A 23,465-nucleotide genomic window follows, 5' to 3' on the forward strand; every position below is an offset into this window, starting at 1 on the left:
AACTCTATACCAATTTGAATCATTTGAAACATAAGTTAATATATTAATATTAGAATGAATTGATATGAAAGAATGTTATACTTACGTTTGTAACAAGGATTTCAAATTAGATTTCATCTTCCTATAAAGGAAATACAAGCATACGACTTGGGGTTGTCTTGGTATGATCACCATCACTTACCAATGCCATCTATCATGCATCCATTTGTCAGCATAGTTTGAACCTCTTGACGTTGTTAGGTGGTATAGTACTTCTCCATGCCAAGTCCAAACTGTATAACTTCTCATTATTACATGAATGAATAAATGATCATGGATATTGTCCAAGTCTTCCAATATATGATTAAGACAACAAACACAACGACAAAAATATGTCTTGTTCATTGGTTTTGTGTGTTCTTTAACATATTGTATGACCTCAAAAAATCTCATTTCATACTTTTCACTAATACGTCATTCATTCATTTAGTTTTGATCCATATTACTCTTAAAAAGTTTTTAAACAATAAAAAGGCAAAATACCACATAAAAAATAAATCTAACTTACAAATCACAAAATGAATACAAAACACAAACAAAACCATAACCAGAACTTCAAAAAACAAATACATTTAAAGTAAATATCATAAAATCAATCTCGAAGGTTCCTTGACTTCGTGAATGAAGTAGATGGTGCTCACTTAAACGAATGGAGGTTGAACAACTGTAACCACGTAAAAACCTTATGAAAAAGGAAAACCAATCGTTGAAAACATACAAAAAACATAAAAAAGTACATGGAATCACTTTCGCAAGACATAACTGAGTAAAAACTAACCTTTGTTGTTGTTTGCACTCGTCTTCGAAAAAGAAAGTTCAAGCAGAATGAAAGCGCGAAGAAACAATGAGACTGGGTTAAGTATTTGCAAATTTTTACAAGAAATATGATGTCAAAACCCAGTAAATCTGACGTCTTATAGGTATAGAACATCGAAATCTAGGACTCTCAACATCATATTGTAGTAAATACTTAAACTTGCTCGCGAAAATTTTAATGTTTTCTAGGTGATGTGACGTCAGCCTAACCAACGGTCCGACGTCTAATTTGTCAGTGAGAAGCCAAAAGGTCATCCTCACAATATCAAAAGGCATATAACGCCTGAAAATACAAACATAGATGCCTTATATCCCTTGAACACTATAGTGAAAGTTATGAATATTTATTTAATTGCAGTTTCCCACTATGGGTTTAAAGTTGAACTGGACACTAGTCGACATCTATTTGGTCAGGAGAAGAGAGTAGTTGGGGGCATTAATTACAGTGCAGTTCCCACGAAGGGCTTAACGTCAAACTGGGTAAGGGTTCGACAACCATTTGGTTAGGAGAAAAGGGTAGTTGGGACATTAATTACAGTGTTGTCAACGAAGGGTGTTTAATGTCGTACTAGGTAATGGTTCGATCTCTAATTGGTTGGAGGAGAAGGTCGTTGGGAGCATTAATTACAGTGTTGTTACCAACTAAGGGTTTTACGTCTCTTAATTCATATTCAGATGCCTAATATGCGTATACAAATATCATTTCCATTCCATACTTTGGTCCGGAAGTGTTTTCCTATTGAATATATTAGAATCCATTTTTAAGTTTTCCTAAAGATTTTTCTTTCTTTCATATTTCAGAGTATTTGTCTTCTCCAAATAGCAATTTATTGTCTTGGATTTCAAAGTGCACCTTCATCTTTCAAACACATGTGTGTATTAATGAAGGTGTACTTTGAAATCCGAAGATAGTAAAATGTGTTTTGGAGGATAAAAGTGTAATGAAATCTTACTAAAAGAGGAATCATCAGAAAACTTAAACCATGGTTCAGAATATGTTCCATGGTGAAACTTTTTAAACACATTGACGTCAAACTGATCAATGGTATGACATCTAATTGGTCAGGAGATGAGGGCAACTGGGAACATTAATTACAATGTTGTTACCAATGAAGGGTTTGACGTCGAACTAGACAATGGTCTGATGTCTAATTGGTCAGGAGAGGAGGGCACTTGGGAACATTAATTACAATGTTGTTACCAATGAAGGGTTTGACATTGGACTCGGAAATGGTCTGACGTCTCATTGGTCAGGAGAAGGGGACAGTTGGGAACATTAATTATAGTGTTGTTACAAATGAAGGGTTTGACATTCATTAATGCATATTTTAGCATCTAACATTCGCATACAAATACCATTACCATTCCATTGAACATGTTGTAACCAAGTGTTTTGACTAGTGAAACTTCTTACGTAATGTGTTTTGATTCACTTCATATTTGTTACTCTTAGGGTTAAAGGCAATTAAATATATTAAAGGTTGTCTTCATCAAATTAACAGGGGAGAATGTTGAGAAAGATTGTTTGATTGAAGTGATTTGTGATTTTATGAATCCAACCTTAATCACAATTTGTCTACTCAACGTATTTTATGGCATACATTAAGTGAGTTCATTTCTGACCCATCACCTCTATCATTTGATGGTGTTTTTCATAATGTTTGGCTCATCTACCAGTCTATATTGTCTAATAAACTCAACATAGTGTATTTATTGATGAATTCATGTAATGCCTCTATAATCTTATATGTCTATTGAATCACTTATGTTTCTTTTTGTGGATTGAAGTGTCTAATGGATGACTTGTGTTTCATCTAGTGGATTACAGTGTCTACTAGATGACTCATTTTTTTTTATGGATTGAAGCGTTTAGAGGACCTTGTCCCCCACTTTTAAGAAGTGGACTTTAAGTCTAACTCAACCCTACTAAAACCAGCTTGTAAGATGAGGTCTGCCCCCCACCCCACATATATACTATCAATTTGTCTTATCTTTAGTCGATATGGGACTTCCAACAAAAACATAGGTAGTTTTATGATGAATTTTAACTTGTTAAACATTTGGTTCAAGAGATTGAATTTCTTTAGTTTTTCATAAGTATATATACTAATATGTTTTACTATGCTAAAATCGATTAGTAGTCTGATCGAGGTCGTACCTGAATCAAATTAATATTCAATGAAGGTGCAATATATATTAGGAAGGAACTCTTAGGTCGTTTCTCAAAGACCAACAATTGGTTCAATCATTAGATCAAACACGTGGTGGGGGGATTTTGTAAACAGAATTGAGAATTGAAATTAACCAATTTAAACACGAAATCAAATACTAATTAAAAACGGTTGGTCACTAGATCGATTCCAATGCTTCCAATCACATATTAACAACAATTACTCACTACTCCAACCCCTAATCCAATAATAATTAACCAACTAAGCGAAGATTAAACACAAATTGGGCAACTAAGCGTGTACCCAATTGCAAGCACAGAGCATATCATGCAGAGGCAAGAATAACACAATCAACAGTCTAGAAATCTCAAGTAAACATCATTATCATTCCAGTTACCAACCCAACTCAACTAAACTCCCATTAAAACGAAATTAAACATTACATAACCAACTACAATCATCCTAGGTCTAAAAATAGAGGCAGAAAACGAAAATGCAGAAATTAAGAGCTAGAAAAGGAAATGAGGAACTGCAATACGAAATTGAAGAGAAACCAAAGCAAGACTGAAACGAAATTGAAACTCAAATGAGTGTAGTGAACAAAACAAAACTGAAATCGAATTTAGGGAACCCAATTGCAAAACGAATTCAAGCATGGAATTAGAAAATGAAAATTGAAACAAAATTGGAATTGAAAATGAAATTGATTCATTACAAGAAAAGGGAAAACGAAAGTAAACATAAACCCCAAAAGGGGGAGCTACAAAAACGCCCAAACCTAAAAACGAAAATGGAAGAAGAGAGACCTAAATCTAATTTTTGGGTATTAATAACCCCCTAAAATAGCTCTCCATATGGGTTTCTCCTAATTTAACCAAAAATAGGCCCAAAACTCAAATCTGGTCCAAAATTAAAAGAATTAAAATTACAAACGAAATTAAAAACAATTGTTGATGTGAAAAATAATAAATGACGAGGCCACACTCTTGTTGTCCCAAAATATGATTCCAAAAATTTTCCTGCAAATAATAATTGGAATAATTAAGCCCAAATAATTCAAATTAATTAAAATAAGATTAAGAATTACTAGTCAAATTAAGCCCAAATAGTAAAAATTAGACAATAATGAAGAATTAAACACAATTCATTAATACAATTCGATGTGAAAAGTTAAGTAAATAGTACAAAATAATGATTTATCGCAGTCCATTAATTTCTCTACTAAGTGATATTAACATATTAAAATTTGGTTTTATCCATTAAAATAGCTAAGTATAACTTTATATAACTCAAGCTTTTTTGTGGACAAAAATTAAAAGTTTTGAGACTTCTTCTAAGTATTTTGAGTGATAAAAAAGAGTACGTGAGTGTTTTAGAAATATCTTTGAAGTTCTTGGAGATTTCTAAATGGTTTTTGAAGATCAAAACTTTTGATCTCTCTCAACACTTGTTTTAATCTGGTTGGCTAAGGTGGCTGCAAATCCAAGTGATTATGTTCTGGTACTTGTAATTGTATGTTGTTTGTGTGTCTGAAAAGGGTGTTCAGATTTTAACAAGTTGTCATGTAGAGTTGTTAGCTTTTATAGGATTCAATAATTGTTTTCTTGGTTGTGCTCTTGATTGAACGTGTTGTGAAGACATTGAAAATTAATGGAAAGTTTTGCTAAGGTTGCAAAACTAACTAAATTTAGCTCTATTAAGAATGAACCAATATAAAGTTATTTATGCTAGATGTACATTGTGTAATATAAATGTTTTTATTAAGAATGTTTTCGAAGAAAAACAACAATGAAACTTTAGAGTAAAAATAACAAAAATTAGGAGTAAAAATAATAGCCCATAAAAAACAAGTTGGATTACAAAACTCTTCTATAAATACTAAAGAAGTTGAATGTTGTTTGATAACGAAAGGTCTCTTCATATTCATATTGTGGGTTAGCTCCTTAACTAAATAGGTGATTATTTAAAAACAATATATATTTTTAAGCTTAGAGTTAGTTATCCAAAGTGTGGAAATCTTAATTAAATATTTGAATAAGATTTAGCTTATTTAGATTAGGGTTTAATTAATAATTTGATCTTTATATTTATATGTTTTATTTGTTTCTATGTTTATATGATATTTTTAACTTTAGTCCACGTGAGTTGGAGCAGAAAAGCCCACAGACCAATAAAACACCTTATTTAGAAAGTTCATTGGACCAAATATCCATAAAACTTTATGGGTCAGGTCAGCCCATGAGCCTGAGGAAAATATAATAATAATCCATTTAAAAAAATATAATGATAAACTACATCATGCGTAAAATAAACGTTTTCAGGTTTTGTATTCATGGAAATCAAGGGGAACATTTTGAGTAAATGCAACAAGCAGTAAGATTTTCACAATATATTAACACAATTGTTTCATTATAGTGGTGATTTTACAAAATAAAATTGTTCCTCAATAAAACAGGAAACTGTTGTAAGGTTTTCAACATCACTAAGTACTTCTTTTGGTCTTCCATCCTTCATATTCTGCAGAAAGTTATTACATGAGAACAAGCACCATTTTCAACATCACTATTAATTGAATCATGTAATTATTTATCTAATTGCAAATACAATCAGAACAAATAGCATTGATATGTTCAGAAGTTCAGCATCCAATTGAAGCAGTCAAAGTGAGTGGAAAAAGTTAATTACGGTTATTAGTGCATCTCATTCACATACCTCAAGCCTTCCCATATATGAGAAAACATTTACAATTCTTGGGGAGCTTGAAAATTGAAGGAGAATAAGTGTTTTGGTTAATTCCTTGACTCCATAAGCTAAAATAATAGTTCAGGCTAATCAAATTTCAAATAAGCTAAAATCCAGTTCCAATAGTTTATTTATATATCATTGAAATCATATTTTAAATGAGAAATACTATATAATATAGCCTAAATTAAAATAAAAATGACGTGTGTGAGATCCCGAAATTTTAAACATAATTAACGTGTCAAATCAGTAATTATTACACTGCTGAGTCACCTGTCCGTTTCCATGAAGGCGTCTCGTCACACGTTCAGTGCATTTAAAACGCACCAACCGCTGCATGCACGAGCGCCACTTGTCACGTTGGAAGGTTCTGAAATCAGAGTGAGTGTGCAGGTGTCGGATGGAGAGACGTTCGTCCGCTCGAACGAGGACTGAACAAAACTTGAGTTTCGAAAAACTCTTCCTCTCACCTGAACCTCTCATCTTCTTCCTCAGAACCCCAACTCTTCATCTTCTCCAACTTCTCTCTAAAACATCTAAACTTCTCTCTTCTGTAACTTACCGGTTCCTTCTCCGATCACGTTTCAGAGCCGTAGGAACGTTCGTCCAGCTGTGATCTTCCTTTTGGACCGAACAGAGTTTGGATCGGAACTGGTAAGTTCTCGTCGTCAACCGTTTATCTTTTCTGGTTTCATGCGAACCCTAGTTTGGTTGCATGCATGGGTTCTAAGTCTGAGTTGTTCTGATTTTTGGTGTTTTAGACTAAGTGGAATTTGTTGAGTGAACCTGAGTGTAGAACGCTGTTAGAGGTCGAACCAAAACCTTGCATTTGGGAGTTCACTGCTAACCAGGTAAGGGGAGCTTAATAATTTAATTTATACCTGTATGTGGTATGTAAACCTGATATGAACTGAATGTATGAGATGTATGCTGGTTGAATATGCATGACTGAACGTTGCTGTGCTGAATGAATAAGATATATGTCGGTTGAAATGTATGTTATGGTTGAGTCGTGCGAATAGGTCGTATACATGCTTAGAAATGAGTGAATGTAAGTGAAATTTTATTATGAACTTCCCTATGATAACGTACGTCCGACATTAAACGGTTCTTGACCGTTTGGTGTCCTAGTAAAATTCTTTGAAATAGAATACTTTCATTGGGGAAGGATTCTGGTCGAGGATGAGTTGTGTCGATCTCACGTATAGAAATCGTATTGGGTAGTGCTCGGTCTTACACCAAGCGCTCCTACTCTTTTCTTGAACAAACCTTGACAATACAGATCATTCATCTATGTCGACCGACAGTGTCGATCAACCTTGTTAATACAGATCATCCATCTGTGTTGACCGAAAGTGTCGAGCACCTTTCTTAATATAGGTCGTCCATCTGGGTCGACCGACCGTGTCAAGCACCCTTCTTAATCCAGGTTGTCCATATGTGTCGAGCAACCTTGTTAATACAGATCATCCATCTGTGTCGACCTACTGTGTCGATCATCCTTGTTAATACAGATCATCCATCTGTGTCGACCTACTGTGTCGATCATCCTTGTTAATACAGATCATCCATCTGTGTCGACCTACTGTGTCGATCATCCTTGTGACTACAGATCATCCATCTGTGTCGACCTACTGTGTCGATCATCCTTGTGACTACAGATCATCCATCTGTGTCGACCTACTGTGTCGATCACCCTTGTGACTACAGATCTTTCATCTGTGTCGACCTACTGTGTCGATCACCCTTGTGACCACAGATCATTCATCTGTGTCGACCGACAGTGTCGAGTAACCTTGATTAATACAGGTCGTCCATCTATTTGGTAATTGATTCTATTCTGTTTTGGAACGGAGTAAATTCTTAGGTTTTGTTCTCCACGGCGGTCCTCATTATGAAGGGGGCTGAACGTCCGTCTCTTTTAAGAAAGTGGAACATAGAATGATAATGTGAATAAAAGGAAGTATTAAGGTGTGCGAACACTGTAAGAAATGAAATGATGATTTTGGTATTTGAACGAGCGTTCCATGGAGGGACGACTCTGATGTTTATTGAATATTAAATTTTTGGTAAAGTATGACTGTGGATGAGTTAAGCCTCGCAGTCCATCCTGATGTTCCGTGAATACTATCTTCATGTAGAGGAAGTATGTCATGTGGGGGAACGGCAGGAGGTCCCTAGTCCATAAGTTAACATGGGCGACGTAAGAACGGACTGACCTCGAGTGGCAGCTGTTTGGTGTATCCCAGTTAGTACACCACTCGGGTGCAAGGACGCTTGTAACTACACAGATTCATACAGTCCGGACGGTCGGTCTAGCATTTATATATATATAGTTATGTTTTGGATGATGTTATATGTATTGAAGTTATGTGTTTTATTTAAATATAAATGTTGTAGTATGAATTTAAATTACTTAAGCTTACCCTGTGTTCTCTTCTTTGTGTTGTCGATTGTCTTTGTACGTCCGTCTTGTCCTTGCGATGATCATCCATGTGGATGGGAGCAGATGGAAGTGAGCTGCTGGAAGAGGCGCTGGCAGAGGAAATTTCGGAAGATGTCGATCCGGTTGAAGTAGGGGTTAAGGTCGAGCCCTAGAGTGCTCGACATGTGGTAGCCTTTAGTATTTTGTTTAGTCTTAGAATTTGGAATATCGCTGGCTGCACTACATTTTTTTGTACTTAAGTCGTTCGACGATTTGAACCTCGTATCTTTTTGTAAAGACTGCACTGTTTTAATGAGTAATGTAATTAATTCTGATTATGGTTATCACTATATTTTGGGATGTTACATTAGTGGTATCAGAGCAGTTTTGTTCTTTGGAAGGACACTGTAGGTTTATGAGTGCACTACGTTTTTGTTGTGTGCTTAATATGTGTTTGAATGAGTTAATTCTCAACTCTTTGAACATTACTAACGTTCGTTTTCTCTATGTCCAGAGAATACATGGCACCTAGACTTCCTCCACCGCCTCAACCCAATGAACCGGATACGTCCAACAGTGCTAGATTGTTGGAGACAGTGATCGACAGGCTTCAACAGCAAAATACCACCCTTATGGAACAGAACGCTACACTGATGCAGCAAAATCAGGCAGCTATGCAGAGTCTGGAAGCCTCTCGATCCAACTCTGAGGCGACGCAGCGGCAGTTAATGGAGATATTGGCTGCAACCAGGGGCGCGGCAGGAGCGTCCTCTTCTAACGCTGCTTCGCCTGCTGCTGAATGGAGTTTAGAAAGCTTTCTCCAACACCATCCGGCCAAGTTCAGTGGGAAAGGTCTTCCGGATGAAGCGGATCAGTGGCTCAGGGATATGGAGCGAATTTACAATGCTAAGAGATGTCCGGATGACAGCCGTTTGGCATTTACTGAATACTTGTTGACTGGTGAAGCAAGTCACTGGTGGACGAGTATGAAGGCAATCTTGACGGACGCTCATAGTCCCGTGAATTGGGCAGTTTTCAGAACGAAATTCTACGAAGAGTACTTCCCGGACAGCGTACGTTATGCTAAAGAAGTTGAGTTTTTACAGTTGGTGCAAGGGGGAATGTCGGTATCAGAATATACTAATAGGTTCAAGCACTTGGTCCGTTTTAACACCATGGCTACGAGCGAAGAATGGCAATGCAGGAAGTTTGAAAACGGATTGCGGAGCGACTTGAAAGTACTGATTTCTAGTTTGTGTATCCGAACGTTCCCTGCTATGGTTGAGAGAGCCAAAGTCTTGGAGAGAAACATGGCAGAAGCGGAACGGCAGAAGAAGTCACAACAAGTGAGTAGAGGACCGATAGTGTCCAGGGGAGGTACTGTCCAGAGGAGACCTCCTTACGCTCATCCAAACCAGTTTTCTCTGTCGAGCGGATCTCAAGCAGTAGTTCCTGTCGGACCGTCCGGACAGGGAAGTGTGGTTTGCTACCGGTGTGGAGGACCCCATTATAGGTCTTCATGCCCTCAGTTGGTGGGAGTAAAGCACTGTAATCGTTGTGGAAGAAATGGACACTCGGATCATGAGTGCAATATGAGTGGGCGTGCGGTGATGAGGCCACCCAATGCTGGAAGAAATCAGACGAGAGGAGGACGAGCCCAAGCAAGTGGGCGAGTGTATGCTATAACGAGCGCTGAGGCAGCAAGCTCAGGTAACCTTATTGTTGGTGAATGCATGCTATTTGGTAGATCATGCTGTGCTTTGTATGATTCGAGGGCAACGCACTCCTTCATCTCGAAGGCGTGTGTTGAAAAGCTGGGAGTAGAAGTGAGCGAGATGCAGTTTGATCTGGTGGTGTCTACCCCAGCATCTGGTGAGGTTAGGACGTCCACTATGTGCGTCAAGTGTCCTATAGAAGTGGAGGGACATAAGTTTAAGGTTAGCCTCATCTGCTTACCTCTTCAAGGTTTGGAGGTGATCTTAGGAATGGATTGGTTGGCTGCCAATCGCATTCTTATTGATTGTGGAGCGAAAGAACTGATTTTTCCTGGTGAAGAAGAAGAAGTCCTTTCAGTGACGCTCGGTCAGCTGAAAGAAGATATTATGGAGGGCGCCAGCTGTTTCCTGATTATGACTCACGAGGATCAGGAATCCAGAGGAGTGGTAGAAGAACGATCGTCCATTGGGGGCGGTACTGGACGATCGGTTGTGGATGAGTTCGCGGACGTTTTTCCGGAAGAGATTCCTGGACTTCCCCCTCAGCGTGAAGTGGAATTCACCATTGATTTGGTGACGACAGCGGCTCCTATCTCAGTTCAGCCATATCGAATGTCGCCTGCGGAGTTAGCTGAACTAATGGAGCAGATTGAAGAGTTGATAGAAAAGAGATTCATTAGGCCGAGCGTATCACCTTGGGGAGCGCCCGTTGATGAGTGAATATTTTATTCACTACACTTATCTTATTGTACTAAAAATAATGAGGGAATTATGCTTAATTGTCCAATATTTTCCCGTTTTTCATAATTGTACTTAATTTGACCGATAATTCTTATTTTGATTAATTTGAATTATCTATGATTAATTATTTACATTATTAATTCTAGGGAAATTATTGGGTAATAATTTGTGGGACTAACTTCTTTTTGAAGCAATTAATTAGAAGCTCTTGGATTTTAATTTGGAATTAAAGGAATGGTGTCACTGTTTGAATGGTAACACTTAGTAAATTATTTGAGAGTGAAATCAAAAATAGAAGTATGCATGGTCTTGGATGGCTCTCGGCTGAAATGGCAATTAGATCAAAAGTGGGTTTAGTGCTTCACTTATAAATTTGCTCCATTATTAAAGCATTGTTGTCAATTAATTAATGAGGGGCCATTACTCACGGTTTTCTCAAAATGATTTGGAAGATATAGGTTACACATGACCTATGCTATGAACAATTCACGTGAAACCCCAAAGCATGAATTTGAAGTGAAATGATGAGGGGACCACGTTGCTTTCACATCTTCCCATCCAACAATTAACATAATGGAATAAGGGTCACCAACTTTCTTATATTTTGGCTTCAACTCACATAAAGAAGGAAAAGGGAAGTGGACGGCCCACTTTGACTACATGTGCAGATTTTAATCCCATGTTTTTCCACTACACGGTTTTGAGTCTTCAATTGATAACAAAAGCACATGTACATTCATTCCAGCAAAACCATCACATTGAGGGAAAGAACCAACACACCCATGAGAAGCTTGGAAGCTGCAAGGTGAAGAGAGACACGGCCATGCCAGCAGCTCACGCAGCACTTGAAGAAGAAGATGCCCAACACAAGGCCTTGGAAGAAGGAAAACCGTCCAGCAGAAGATGTCCAGCTTGGAGCAGCCACCACCTATGGAAGGTCACGGTTTGTCTTGAGAGACTTGGCAGCAGCTTACGTAAGGGAAAGATGGAAAAAGAAGCCTTCATTTTGGAGAGAAACACACACGGAGAAGCATCACCATCCAGCATGTAGAAGAGAGTTTCGTTCCAGCTGCCACCGAGACGTAAGAGGAGTGGTCTCTCTTGGTTCTGGAAAGCACCAGCACATCACGGTGGCAGTTCCAACTTCAACACTTCACGGCCTGCACCACATGGCTTCAAGGGAACTCTCGGTTTTCATACAGCAAGCAGCAGCTGCACCAGAAAGAGCCATGTGCATATGAAGATGAAGAGTGAGTGCACGTTTTGAAGAAAACGGTCCAGCCACTGCACGTGAAAATGGAAAGCAAAGTATGGAAGGAAGCACAAGGTGATGTTGGTTTAATGGAGGGCCCTTATGTCCACACGGTGTATGGGAGAAATTGGAGGAGTTTCTTTTATTTTAGAAGAAGTGGTGATGAGAATGGAGGAGCCTTGCTGCTTTCCAGGAGTTGTTGATGAGAAAGTCAAAAGATGAAAAGAGGACAAAACTTAATGGAAGCAGAGAAATGGACGTGCATTCAACTCTGAAGAAGAAAGTGGAGGGTCCCTTACCTTTCATTTTGGACCGTTCAAGCACACACAGCATACGGCCCTGCCAAAATAAAAGGGGAAGAGGCAGGGAGAACCAGGAGACGGCCTTGAGGCCTGGAAGGTGTCACGGTTTCTTCCAGGAGCTCTCTCTCTTTCTCAGATTTTCATTTTAAACAGTGTAAAAAGTTGTAGTTTGGAGAGCATCGTGTAGTTGTTTCACTGTCAAGAATTTTAATTTTAATTTAAATGTTGAAATTATTTTCAGTGTTTTATTTTTGTTAACTATTTTATTTTACCGTTTATGGTTTTCTGCACCGTTAAATTCTGTCATTGTGTTTTACTTTCCATTTTATTTTCAAACGTCGTTTTTAATCTTTCATAAATTTTATTTGCAATCAAGTGTTTCTATTTTTACCGTTTTACCGTTTATTACCATTCAGTTTTTATCATCATTAAAATTTATTTCAGTATTTTTAATTTAATTTTATTTAATTTCCAGTTTTAATTTAATTTTACCGCATCAAAACCAAAATCACAACCCCCCCCACTTCGTGAGTTAGATCTGAGACTGAACCTATATTTGGTCCTTGTGAGACGACCTAGGAGTCAAATCCTAGTAAATACTACATTCTTTTATGCACATCAAATTTGATCGGCCGCGACAGCTCGTATCACCCGTGCTGTTAGTGAAGAAGAAGGATGGCAGCTCTCGGTTATGTATAGACTACAGACAATTAAATAAGCTGACCATCAAGAACAAGTACCCATTACCTAGGATTGATGACTTGCTAGATCAATTACATGGGGCTGCAGTGTTCTCAAAGATTGATTTGAGATCCGGGTATCATCAAATCAGGGTTAAGGAAGACGACATCCAGAAGACAGCATTTAGGTCTCGTTATGGGCATTATGAATATGTGGTGATGCCTTTTGGAGTAACGAACGCCCCCGCAGTGTTCATGGAGTATATGAACCGCATATTCAGGCCCTATTTGGATAAGTTTGTGGTCGTCTTCATAGATGATATTCTCATCTATTCCAAGACTGAAGACGAGCATGAAGAGCATCTTAGACTTGTACTTGGAGTGTTGAGGGAGAAGGAATTATATGCCAAGTTGTCTAAGTGCGAATTCTGGATGAAGGAGATTCAGTTTTTGGGTCATGTGGTGTCGGCTGGAGGCATCTCGGTAGATCCAGCGAAAGTACGAGCGATACTGGAATGGGAGAGTCCGCGTTCGGTCACAGAGGTGCGTAGTTTTGTTGGACTGGCGGGCTACTACAGACGTTTCATCGAAGGCTTTGCTAGAATAGTGGCGCCGCTAACTCAGTTGACCCGAAAAGATCAGCCGTTCGCTTGGACCGATCGTTGTGAGGCCAGTTTCCAGGAGTTGAAAGTGAAATTGACGAGCGCTCCAGTGTTAGTTATTCCGGACACGTCTAAATCATTTGAGGTATATTGCGACGCTTCTCATCAAGGTCTGGGTTGTGTTTTGATGCAAGAGAAGCGAGCGGTAGCTTATGCGTCTCGTCAGTTGAGGACTCACGAGAGGAATTACCCAACGCACGACCTGGAGTTGGCAGCGGTCGTTTTTGCGCTAAAGATTTGGAGGCATTTCTTGTATGGATCCACGTTCCAAGTCTTCAGTGATCACAAGAGTCTCAAGTACCTCTTTGATCAGAAGGAATTGAATATGAGGCAGAGGAGGTGGCTCGAGTTCTTGAAGGACTATGACTTCGAGCTACTCTATCATCCAGGAAAGGCGAACGTAGTAGCGGACGCTCTAAGCAGGAAGGTGGTGCATGTGTCGTCCATGATGGTGCACGAGCTAAGCTTGGTGGAGAGTTTCAGAAATCTAAGGTTACGGTTTGAGTTAGAACTGAGCAGCATCAAGTGTTGTAACCTTAGCATATCTAGCGATGTGTTTGATCGGATTAGGATGAAGCAACGCGAGGATGAAGAGCTGGTGAAGATCTTAAGCGCGCTCGGTACGGATCAAGCTAAGTGGTTCAATACGGGAACAGACGGCATGTTGCGTTACATGGGCAGAACGTGCGTTCCGAATGATGGCGAGCTGAAGAGGATTATTCTGGAGGAAGGTCATCACAGCCGTCTTAGCATGCACCCTGGCATGACTAAGATGTATCAAGACCTCCGGAGTTCGTTTTGGTGGCCTGGAATGAAGAGTGATGTCGCTCGTTTTGTGGCATCATGTCTAACCTGTCAACGAGCGAAGGCGGAATACCAAAGACCTGGCGGATTACTTCAACAGTTGGAAATTCCCGAATGGAAGTGGGATAGCATATCCATGGACTTCGTGACTCATCTACCACGCACGGTTAGGAATCTTGATTCAATCTGGGTGGTCGTGGACAGGCTAACGAAGAGCGCCCACTTCCTAGCAGTTAACTTGAAGATGTCGATGACCAACCTAGCCAAGTTGTATATCCAAGAGATCGTTCGCCTACATGGAGTGCCGTCGAGCATCATTTCCGATCGAGACACAAGGTTCACTTCACGGTTTTGGCAGTCACTTCAAAGCGAGCTCGGTAGTAAGTTGCAAATGAGTTCGGCATATCACCCTCAGACGGACGGTCAGTCTGAACAGACCATCCAGACGTTAGAAGATTTGCTGAGGACGTGCGTCCTAGATCACTTAGGCGCATGGGATGAGATCCTGCCGCTAGTGGAGTTCACGTATAACAACAGTTTCCAAGCGAGCATTGGAATGGCACCGTTCGAAGCACTCTATGGGAGGAAATGCCGAACGCCACTTTGTTGGTTCAAGGAAGGAGAGCAAGTGCTGACTGGACCTGAGCTTATCCAGCAAACGACCGAGAAAGTCAAGCAAATCCAGGAGAGATTGAAGACGTCTTTGAGCAGGCAGAAGTCGTACGTTGATAAGAGGAGAAGACCGTTGGAATTCGCTGCAGGAGACCATGTGTTCCTTCGACTCAATCCAGTCACTGGTGTAGGACGAGCCGTTCATCCAAAGAAGCTGTCTCCCAAATTCATTGGGCCATACCAGATCCTGAGAAAGATCGGACCAGTAGCGTACGAGCTTGCATTGCCACCCCAGCTATCCAACCTTCACCCCGTTTTCCACGTCTCTCAACTTCGGAAGTATATAGCGAATCCATCCCATGTACTAGAGTTGGAAGACATTCAACTACGTCCCGACCGAACGTTAGAATTACGTCCAGTTCGAATGGAAGATAGCCGCACCAAGTACTACAAAGGCAAGGAAGTTCGTTTGGTGAAGATGGTGTGGGACGCTAAGACTGGTGATTCAACGTGGGAGGTTGAGAGCGCCATGAAGGACTTATACCCTAGTCTATTTTCAGGTTAGTCTTTAAATTTTCGAGGTCGAAAATTTTTGTAGATAGGTGGAATGTGAGATCCCGAAATTTTAAACATAATTAACATGTCAAATCAGTAATTATTACACTGTTGAGTCACCTGTCCGCTTCCATGAAGGCGTCTCGTCACACGTTCAGTGCATTTAAAACGCACCAACCGCTGCATGCACGATCATCCTTGTTAATACAGATCATCCATCTGTGTCGACCTACTGTGTCGATCATCCTTGTTAATACAGATCATCCATCTGTGTCGACCTACTGTGTCGATCATCCTTGTGACTACAGATCATCCATCTGTGTCGACCTACTGTGTCGATCATCCTTGTGACTACAGATCATCCATCTGTGTCGACCTACTGTGTCGATCACCCTTGTGACTACAGATTTTTCATCTGTGTCGACCTACTGTGTCAATCACCCTTGTGACCACAGATCATTCATCTGTGTCGACCGACAGTGTCGAGTAACCTTGATTAATACAGGTCGTCCATCTATTTGGTAATTGATTCTATTCTGTTTTGGAACGGAGTAAATTCTTAGGTTTTGTTCTCCACGGCGGTCCTCATTATGAAGGGGGCTGAACGTCCGTCTCTTTTAAGAAAGTGGAACATAGAATGATAATGTGAATAAAAGGAAGTATTAAGGTGTGCGAACACTGTAAGAAGTGAAATGATGATTTTGGAATTTGAACGAGCGTTCCATGGAGGGACGACTCTGATGTTTATTGAATATTAAATTTTTGGTAAAGTATGACTGTGGATGAGTTAAGCCTCGCAGTCCATCTTGATGTTCCGTGAATACTATCTTCATGTAGAGGAAGTATGTCATGTGGGGGAACGGCAGGAGGTCCTTAGTCCATAAGTTAACATGGGCGACGTAAGAACGGACTGACCTCGAGTGGCAGCTGTTTGGTGTATCCCAGTTACTACACCACTCGGGTACAAGGACGCTTGTAACTACACAGATTCATACAGTCCGGACGGTCGGTCTAGCATTTATATATATATAGTTATGTTTTGGATGATGTTATATGTATTGAAGTTATGTGTTTTATTTAAATATAAATGTTGTAGTATGAATTTAAATTACTTAAGCTTACCCTGTGTTCTCTTCTTTGTGTTGTCGATTGTCTTTGTACGTCCGTCTTGTCCTTGCGATGATCATCCATGTGGATGGGAGCAGATGGAAGTGAGCTGCTGGAAGAGGCGCTGGCAGAGGAAATTTCGGAAGATGTCGATCCGGTTGAAGTAGGGGTTAAGGTCGAGCCCTAGAGTGCTCGACATGTGGTAGCCTTTAGTATTTTGTTTAGTCTTAGAATTTGGAATATCGCTGGCTGCACTACATTTTTTTGTACTTAAGCCGTTCGACGATTTGAACCTCGTATCTTTTTGTAAAGACTGCACTGTTTTAATGAGTAATGTAATTAATTCTGATTATGGTTATCACTATATTTTGGGATGTTACAACGTGACACTTCTTCATATGATCTATGTAATGAGGGCTAAAACTCTTAGCAGTGGATTTCATGAAATCTTTTCTCAACTCTTAAGTTACTTGTGGTATATATTCAAAATAAGAACCTCAAAACTGTCAGAAAGTACCTTTCTGGATTTTGTTGCAGCTACAGCTAGCTCTCTTGCTGTTGGAAATCCTCTAAGCAGTTTCCAAAATTTCCCTCAAAAGTTTTCTTATTAGTTGTTGCAACTCCTTCCTTGGCTGCCTATTCCTAAAATAAAAGATCAAGTTAAAATACAAGATACACGCAGCCTCTTCTGAATTTGACTTTCAGATCAAGATAAAAAGTGAAAAAACTTATAGATATAAACAACTTTCTAGCACTACAAAAACTAGAAAATAGCAGTTAAATTTATGTACAATAACATACACTCGGTTAACTCTTTCCCACATCATCTTCTTGATATTCTTCTCCTCCTCATTGATATTGATGTGTATCTTCAATAAGTTATAATTTAAGTGAGTGTGTTTCAGATATACACATCAACATCACAATCATCAATATCAGACAAAGTTTTTGATTCATCTTCTCTAAGTGAATATATTCATTATCTTTGGCGACCTCATTCTCAACATTATCCTCATTCTTTGCACTAACAAATACACTAATTCCATTTCCACAAGCTTCCCTATTATAAACCAGTTACAGAGTAGTATACAAACAAATAATTTTCTGATAATAAGTTACAATTTAAACCTAACAAAAATACTTCGGTTAAGATTAAACCATTCACAGTGATAAATTAACAGTAGAATTGACCAATGCTCATTTTCTGATAATACACACATTGCTACAGCAGCAACATATTGCGGCAGAAACACTACACGGTGTTCAAAAGGACTCCTCAAGATTTTATCCTAATCTCCTATATTCATTGTTCTGGAAATAATAATGGTCCAAACACATTCCTAGACTTTGTAATAGTCAAGCTTTGCATAATAATGTTTGTGAGACATTGGACTAAGACCACATTTGTGCTGAAATGTATCAACTAAAAAGCACCTAACCCACCTCACTGCACTGGGAATGGTCAGTCTTATTACTTTCTTGGTTACCAAATGCAACGGGTTAAATAGAAACAATAACGATAGCTTTCTTCAACGTGTGATAGCTTTTTTCAACGTGTGACAACCCTTTCAGAGAATTCAATGTAGAGATATTCACTTATGTCATTGATTCCAGATGATAATGAAGGTAAGATTTTAAGAGTGAGGTTGATACAGAGGGAGTTAATTTCTTCAGTCCAGTTTATAAAGAAAATAGAAGTTAGAAAGGGGTTAAGTTTTCCAAAGTGAAGGGTCCAACCATTAAAAAATATCAGTTCAGAGGAACTTTCCATCGAACAAAACTAGTGCACTACAATACTTGCTCTCCTAGAAACCATAACTCTGCAAAGGAAAAATAAAAATCAAACCCAAAACATAAGTGAACCCAATCCACATATCCCATCAACCAAATCAAGCATCGAGTTATGAAGAAGTGGCTGAATTGCTTCTGAAAAATGAAAAAATTCAATGTGAAACAAAGAATTGGTGTTGTCCATTGATAAATAAAAGCAAATATTGCATAAAGTATTAAAAGAAACGTTAACCTCGACACGGAAGACAATGGTAGTTGAGGAATGTAAGGTTCATAGAAAAAGAATTTTTGTTCACATTTTGAATAAAGGAGAGGAAAGGCTGAACCGACCCTGGCCCTAGCCCTCCCAACCCACCTCATGAGGAGCTTTGAGGGTTGGAGGCTTTGAAGAAGCCCTTTGCTCCGTGGGTCACAAAACTGAGGCTTAGCATTTGAAAGGGCGAGGGTTGATCCGTGAGTTAAAAATTAAAGTGACAATCTAATAAGGAGAAATATTCCATTTAATAGAGGGTGAGGGTAGTGGAAGAAAATAAAAAGCAAAAGAATGTTTCAAAATACATGACCCAAATTTTAATCGGAACACTTTCTAAATGCCATTATAATTTAACATGAGTCACGTTTAGTCTTTAAATAATAAGACTCAACTGAGTAAAAAAATATAAAAAACAAAACACATGAAATATCTGAATATAGAAACAAATTCACTAATTAAACCTTCAAACTAACTTCTCCATATAATTTTTAAACAAATATAAAAATATAATAACTTTTAAATTAACATTACTTTATAATTGTTAAAAAAATTATTTTATTGTTTGCCTCTTGTTCTTTTTAAAATGCTTATAAAATATTTCCTCAAACAAACTCGTGAGTAAGTTATGTCCTTTAAGAGAGTAAAATGCAACATTATTTGACTTATACCTTAAGTCCAGTAATATTTGGTAAAGATAAGAAAAATAACCTGAATGAAAATAAAATAGACAAGTGATACTAAGAAAGAAATAAAACAAATTGAAAACTTTTAGTTTAAAATATTGAGTGAAAAGAGTGACTAAGAGAGGGATAAAGATATGTAATAAAAAATAAGTAGATCAATAGATCTCGCCACTTTTTAAAATTATTTTTTCTCTTTACCAAGCAACCTACATTAACTTCATCCATTCAACCAAACATAAATACATCCATTCATACCCTTTCTGTAGTGACATAGATGGGAAGAGTTTTATTGCATTAAGAATAAACCAGAACTCAAGAAACTCACATCGCAAAACTAAAGTTGACTGTTTTAAGTATCAGTTATACCAATTAAAATCATTCAGGCACCCTACGAGAAACAAATCAAATATAAATTATTCAAGTTATGTAGTTTCATATTATCTTCAACCTAGAAACAACAGAGACAACAAGTTCGGATACTGTTAAGCCCAATCAACTGGTCTTTGGATCAGGCATGGGAAATAGGCCAGCACTTGCACCTCTGGGCGGTGCAAAACCCAAGAACTTCTGCAAATTTGTTCTGATGCTAATGGAACACAAGAAGTACAGAAATGCCATGGAACAATCAGTGGGATCATTACCCTGCAACCCTCGATGGCTCATCTTCATAATAAGCCCAAAAGGTTTGAAGGGCAATTTGGCAACTACCTTGCCTTCGAAGAGTGAATTCAGCAATCCAAAGACTACAAAGAGAACCAGAGCCACCACACCCCCAGACTTGAACTTGAAGAGAGACAGATCACGACTCGATTCTTTGAGGCTTGTCTCAACACGATCAATCTTTTTGGTCTTGGACTTCTTGATGTTGATTTTATTGCTGTCTGTCTTCATGGTCTCAAGTTTCTTGGAGGCCTTGTCAATGGAGGACCGAAGATTTTTGTAAGAATTGGTCCGATAGATAAGAACCCATGAGATAGCCTCACAAACAATAGCTGTGCAGAAGGAGATACCAACTACAGTGAGGCCATCAGAGTACTTGAAATCTGAGAAAGGATATGCCATAGGAAGACTTTAACCAAAAATCTACGCCAAAATGAGAAGGCCAACTCGGATCTTGATCAGAAATGTTAAAAAACGTCCAAATCCTGTTTAAAATATAAAATAAAATTAATCACACCCTATACTGACTCCTCAATAAAATAACAGGGCAATATAAGCGGCACTCCAAGAATTGAGCTAACGTGAGACTTCCCAACAAATTTCATATATTGGCTTGAAATTGGAACAAATTTCATATATTGGTTTGAAATCGGAACAGCTATCGTCCATCAACACCGCAAACCAAAACAATTCATGAGCCAGTGACAAGAGAAAACAACCAGGTGAAGCAATACCAATTATCTCCAAATTACTATATACTCTTCATCATAGATTAACTTGACCCTGATTTATTTCAATATTTGTTTTGTTTGAACCAGGATTAATTGCACCTTTTGCATAAAATGTGTGTAAATTTTCCCCAAAGTTGTTTACAAGCCAATTATGCATCTTTTCTTTGGGGTTTAATGGTGGATTAGGGATATGAAATCATTTTAGAAGTTTAGATGCAAGAAATTTAGTAAAAATTCTATAAGAAAAGGAGGATTTTGTAGCATGTGATACTAGGTTAGAAGAAGAAGAAGAAGAAGAAGAAGAAGAAGAAGAAGAAATACGAGGTTTTCTATTTTATTTGGGGTGAAATATGATTTTTTAGTTGGTGAATTAAATTTGAAGGTTTAAGAGAATTTAATTGATTAAGTTGCATGATTTTAGTGAAAACATTGACAATATAATAGTTTTAGGTAGAAAAATTCTGTGGGCGGACCAAATTAGGTTGATTTTAAGAATAGTAGGACTTAATTAGCTCATAAAAACTTATGAGACCTACAAGAAATATCACCAAAGAGCTAGCCTAACAAACTCAGGCTTTTTGCAGTCGATGGGCTCATTATAGAACTTAAAAAGACTAAAAGTGCAGAAACACAAAGCTAAAATGAAATAAAATTCTTTGAAAATAAGATCAAAAGAACTTATCCATAGGCAGCTACTTTTATCAAATTTTCACAACTGTTTAATAAAACAGAGAGCTAACAAACATTGTGTCCTGTGTAACAAGGACCAACAGTGAATTGGGACTTGGTCTTTACTACCTTTCGGTCAAAATTAATCTATTAATCAATTAAAGTTGAGTTTTCTAAGACACTGATCAATTAAAGTTGAGTTTTCTAAGACACTAATGAATTAAATTCTCAATCTATTAATCAAGAAAAAAGCATCAGTGCTCTACAAAAAGAACAGGATTGTTATACCTGACCAAGTAGCTTCCCTTCAAGTCTGAGGTTTCAGTATAAATCCTGGAAATTCAGAAGAAGAAAAAAAGGAAACTGATGTGAAGTTACATCGTATAGAAGCAACAAACATTATATTATACAATCAAAAACAAAATACATCACATCACACCATAATTCAGAGTAACCAGATTCCCAGAATCAAATCCATCAATTTCAATGAAAAATGTCAACGAACTTTAGAGTTCTGAGAGTAAATTCATTCTTCAATACAAAGAAACCAGTAGCAAAACAAACTAACACATTGTTTAGGTGATTATTGGAATCTCATTTTAAGAATGCACAGTCAGAATAAAAACACAGCAGTTATTAAATAATAAATGCCTTATCACCAACTTCATTAATTAGTAGAGAAATCAAATCCTGTGCAACCCCCTTTGAGCTCAATGAAAATTTTCAACAGTACAGTAAAATTTGATTCTTCAATACAAAGAAACCAGTAGCAAAACAAACTAACACATTGTTTAGGTGATTATTTGAATCTCATTTTAAGAATGCGCAATCAGAAAACACAGCAGTTATTAAATAATAAATGCCTTATCACCAACTTCATCAATTAGTAGAGAAATCAAATCATGTGCTACCCCCTTTGAGCTCAATGAAAATTTTCAACAGTACAGTAAAATTTGCCTCTACTGTTTATCAAGATCGTATAATGAGCAAACATTCGCAGAGAAAGGAGAAGTTTCAAAGTTATAAGATATCGTACAACTCCGTAAGCGAACCAAAAAAGAACAAAATTTGAAGAAAAAATATGATGAATTGTTTCTCTTTTTTCTAATACCGCCGTCCAAATCCGAACCAGATCCGTAGTGAACCAACAGAAACCAACCACAGAAAGAAGAAAAATCGCTCATTTTCTGAAACGCGGATCCATAAATAGATCCAAATTAAACAGTCACAGCACTCAGTGCTTTGCTGTTGGATCTACTATTTGCGTAGAAATTTGAATTTAACTTCTCTTTTACCTGTCTAATGGCAGAGGTGTCGGTTTGGAAGTCCCACACGGTTGCAGGGTTCCCGGTGGTGGCGCTTCTCGTTCCCGTGCCCCCTTCTTCCTTGTAAAATCAAATAAAATTAAATTATAATGTCACTCTCAGAGGTAACTGGGTGTATAGCCCATTCAGCCCAATATATATTTATTTCTGCAGATATATCTTATATCTTGATTTTAAAAGTACAACTAATTTTTAAAATTTAAGCATACTTTATTCTTATTGATATTTAATTATTCCGTAAATAAAATAATTTAAATATGTTTTCATATATAAATGTAAAATGCTAACATCACGGAAAAGACTCTACCAATCTTTTGAATAATTTGAAGTAGTATTTATTTGAAAATTTTATTTTGGTGTGGATATTTGTGTTAATTAAATAACTGAAATTTAGAGCTACGCCAACCAATTTATCAAAAGTTATCTGATTTCTAATAGTATATCTAAAACTACTTTTTTATAAAATAGTAAATGCCTTTTTAAATGTAAAGTTGGAAAAAAAATGTATAGTTAATATGCTATGTAAAATATGAATTATAATAAATTTGTACTGTAATTTTGGAAAAACATAATTAGATATGATAAATTTACCCCATATCTCTATAATAAATATTATTTACTTAAAATTTAACTCCAACATCAATATATGCGTCTCTGAAGTGATAATCCCTTTGACTCTTTTATTAAAATAATAATAAATAATTAAATATAATATACTAAATTTATTAAT

General features: G+C 37.6%; 2 protein-coding genes across 2 annotated transcripts; one reads left to right on the forward strand and one right to left on the reverse strand.

Moving 5' to 3' along the window:
• Positions 1 to 12,814: 12,814 nt before the first annotated feature.
• Positions 12,815 to 15,526, forward strand: LOC128195340 (uncharacterized). The gene is made up of 2 exons (XM_052872602.1): positions 12,815 to 14,229; positions 14,554 to 15,526. Exons 1-2 carry the CDS (start codon positions 12,815 to 12,817, stop codon positions 15,524 to 15,526), a joined length of 2,388 nt encoding a protein of 795 aa, XP_052728562.1.
• A 4,164-nt stretch (positions 15,527 to 19,690) lies between these two features.
• LOC108327732 (uncharacterized) lies at positions 19,691 to 22,862 on the reverse strand. The gene is made up of 3 exons (XM_017561424.2): positions 22,706 to 22,862; positions 21,699 to 21,743; positions 19,691 to 20,495 (listed from the first exon to the last, which is right to left on the reverse strand). The coding sequence occupies exon 3, from the start codon at positions 20,410 to 20,412 to the stop codon at positions 19,843 to 19,845; it is 570 nt and encodes a 189-aa protein (XP_017416913.2). The 5' UTR covers positions 20,413 to 20,495; positions 21,699 to 21,743; positions 22,706 to 22,862; the 3' UTR covers positions 19,691 to 19,842.
• Positions 22,863 to 23,465: the final 603 nt, after the last annotated feature.

Source organism: Vigna angularis, chromosome 2 (assembly GCF_016808095.1).
Source record: "Vigna angularis cultivar LongXiaoDou No.4 chromosome 2, ASM1680809v1, whole genome shotgun sequence".
Taxonomy (NCBI): domain Eukaryota; kingdom Viridiplantae; phylum Streptophyta; class Magnoliopsida; order Fabales; family Fabaceae; genus Vigna; species Vigna angularis.

What these genes read in the sequence shown, in the direction of transcription:
- LOC108327732 (XM_017561424.2), bottom strand. Translation starts at nt 20,412, where the DNA reads ATGGCATATCCTTTCTCAGATTTCAAGTACTCTGATGGCCTCACTGTA.
- LOC128195340 (XM_052872602.1), top strand. Translation starts at nt 12,815, where the DNA reads ATGCACATCAAATTTGATCGGCCGCGACAGCTCGTATCACCCGTGCTG. An exon ending in TTGCGTTACATGGGCAGAAC is followed by an intron (nt 14,230 to 14,553) that starts GTGCGTTCCGAA and finishes GGTCGTGGACAG; the next exon opens with GCTAACGAAGAGCGCCCACT.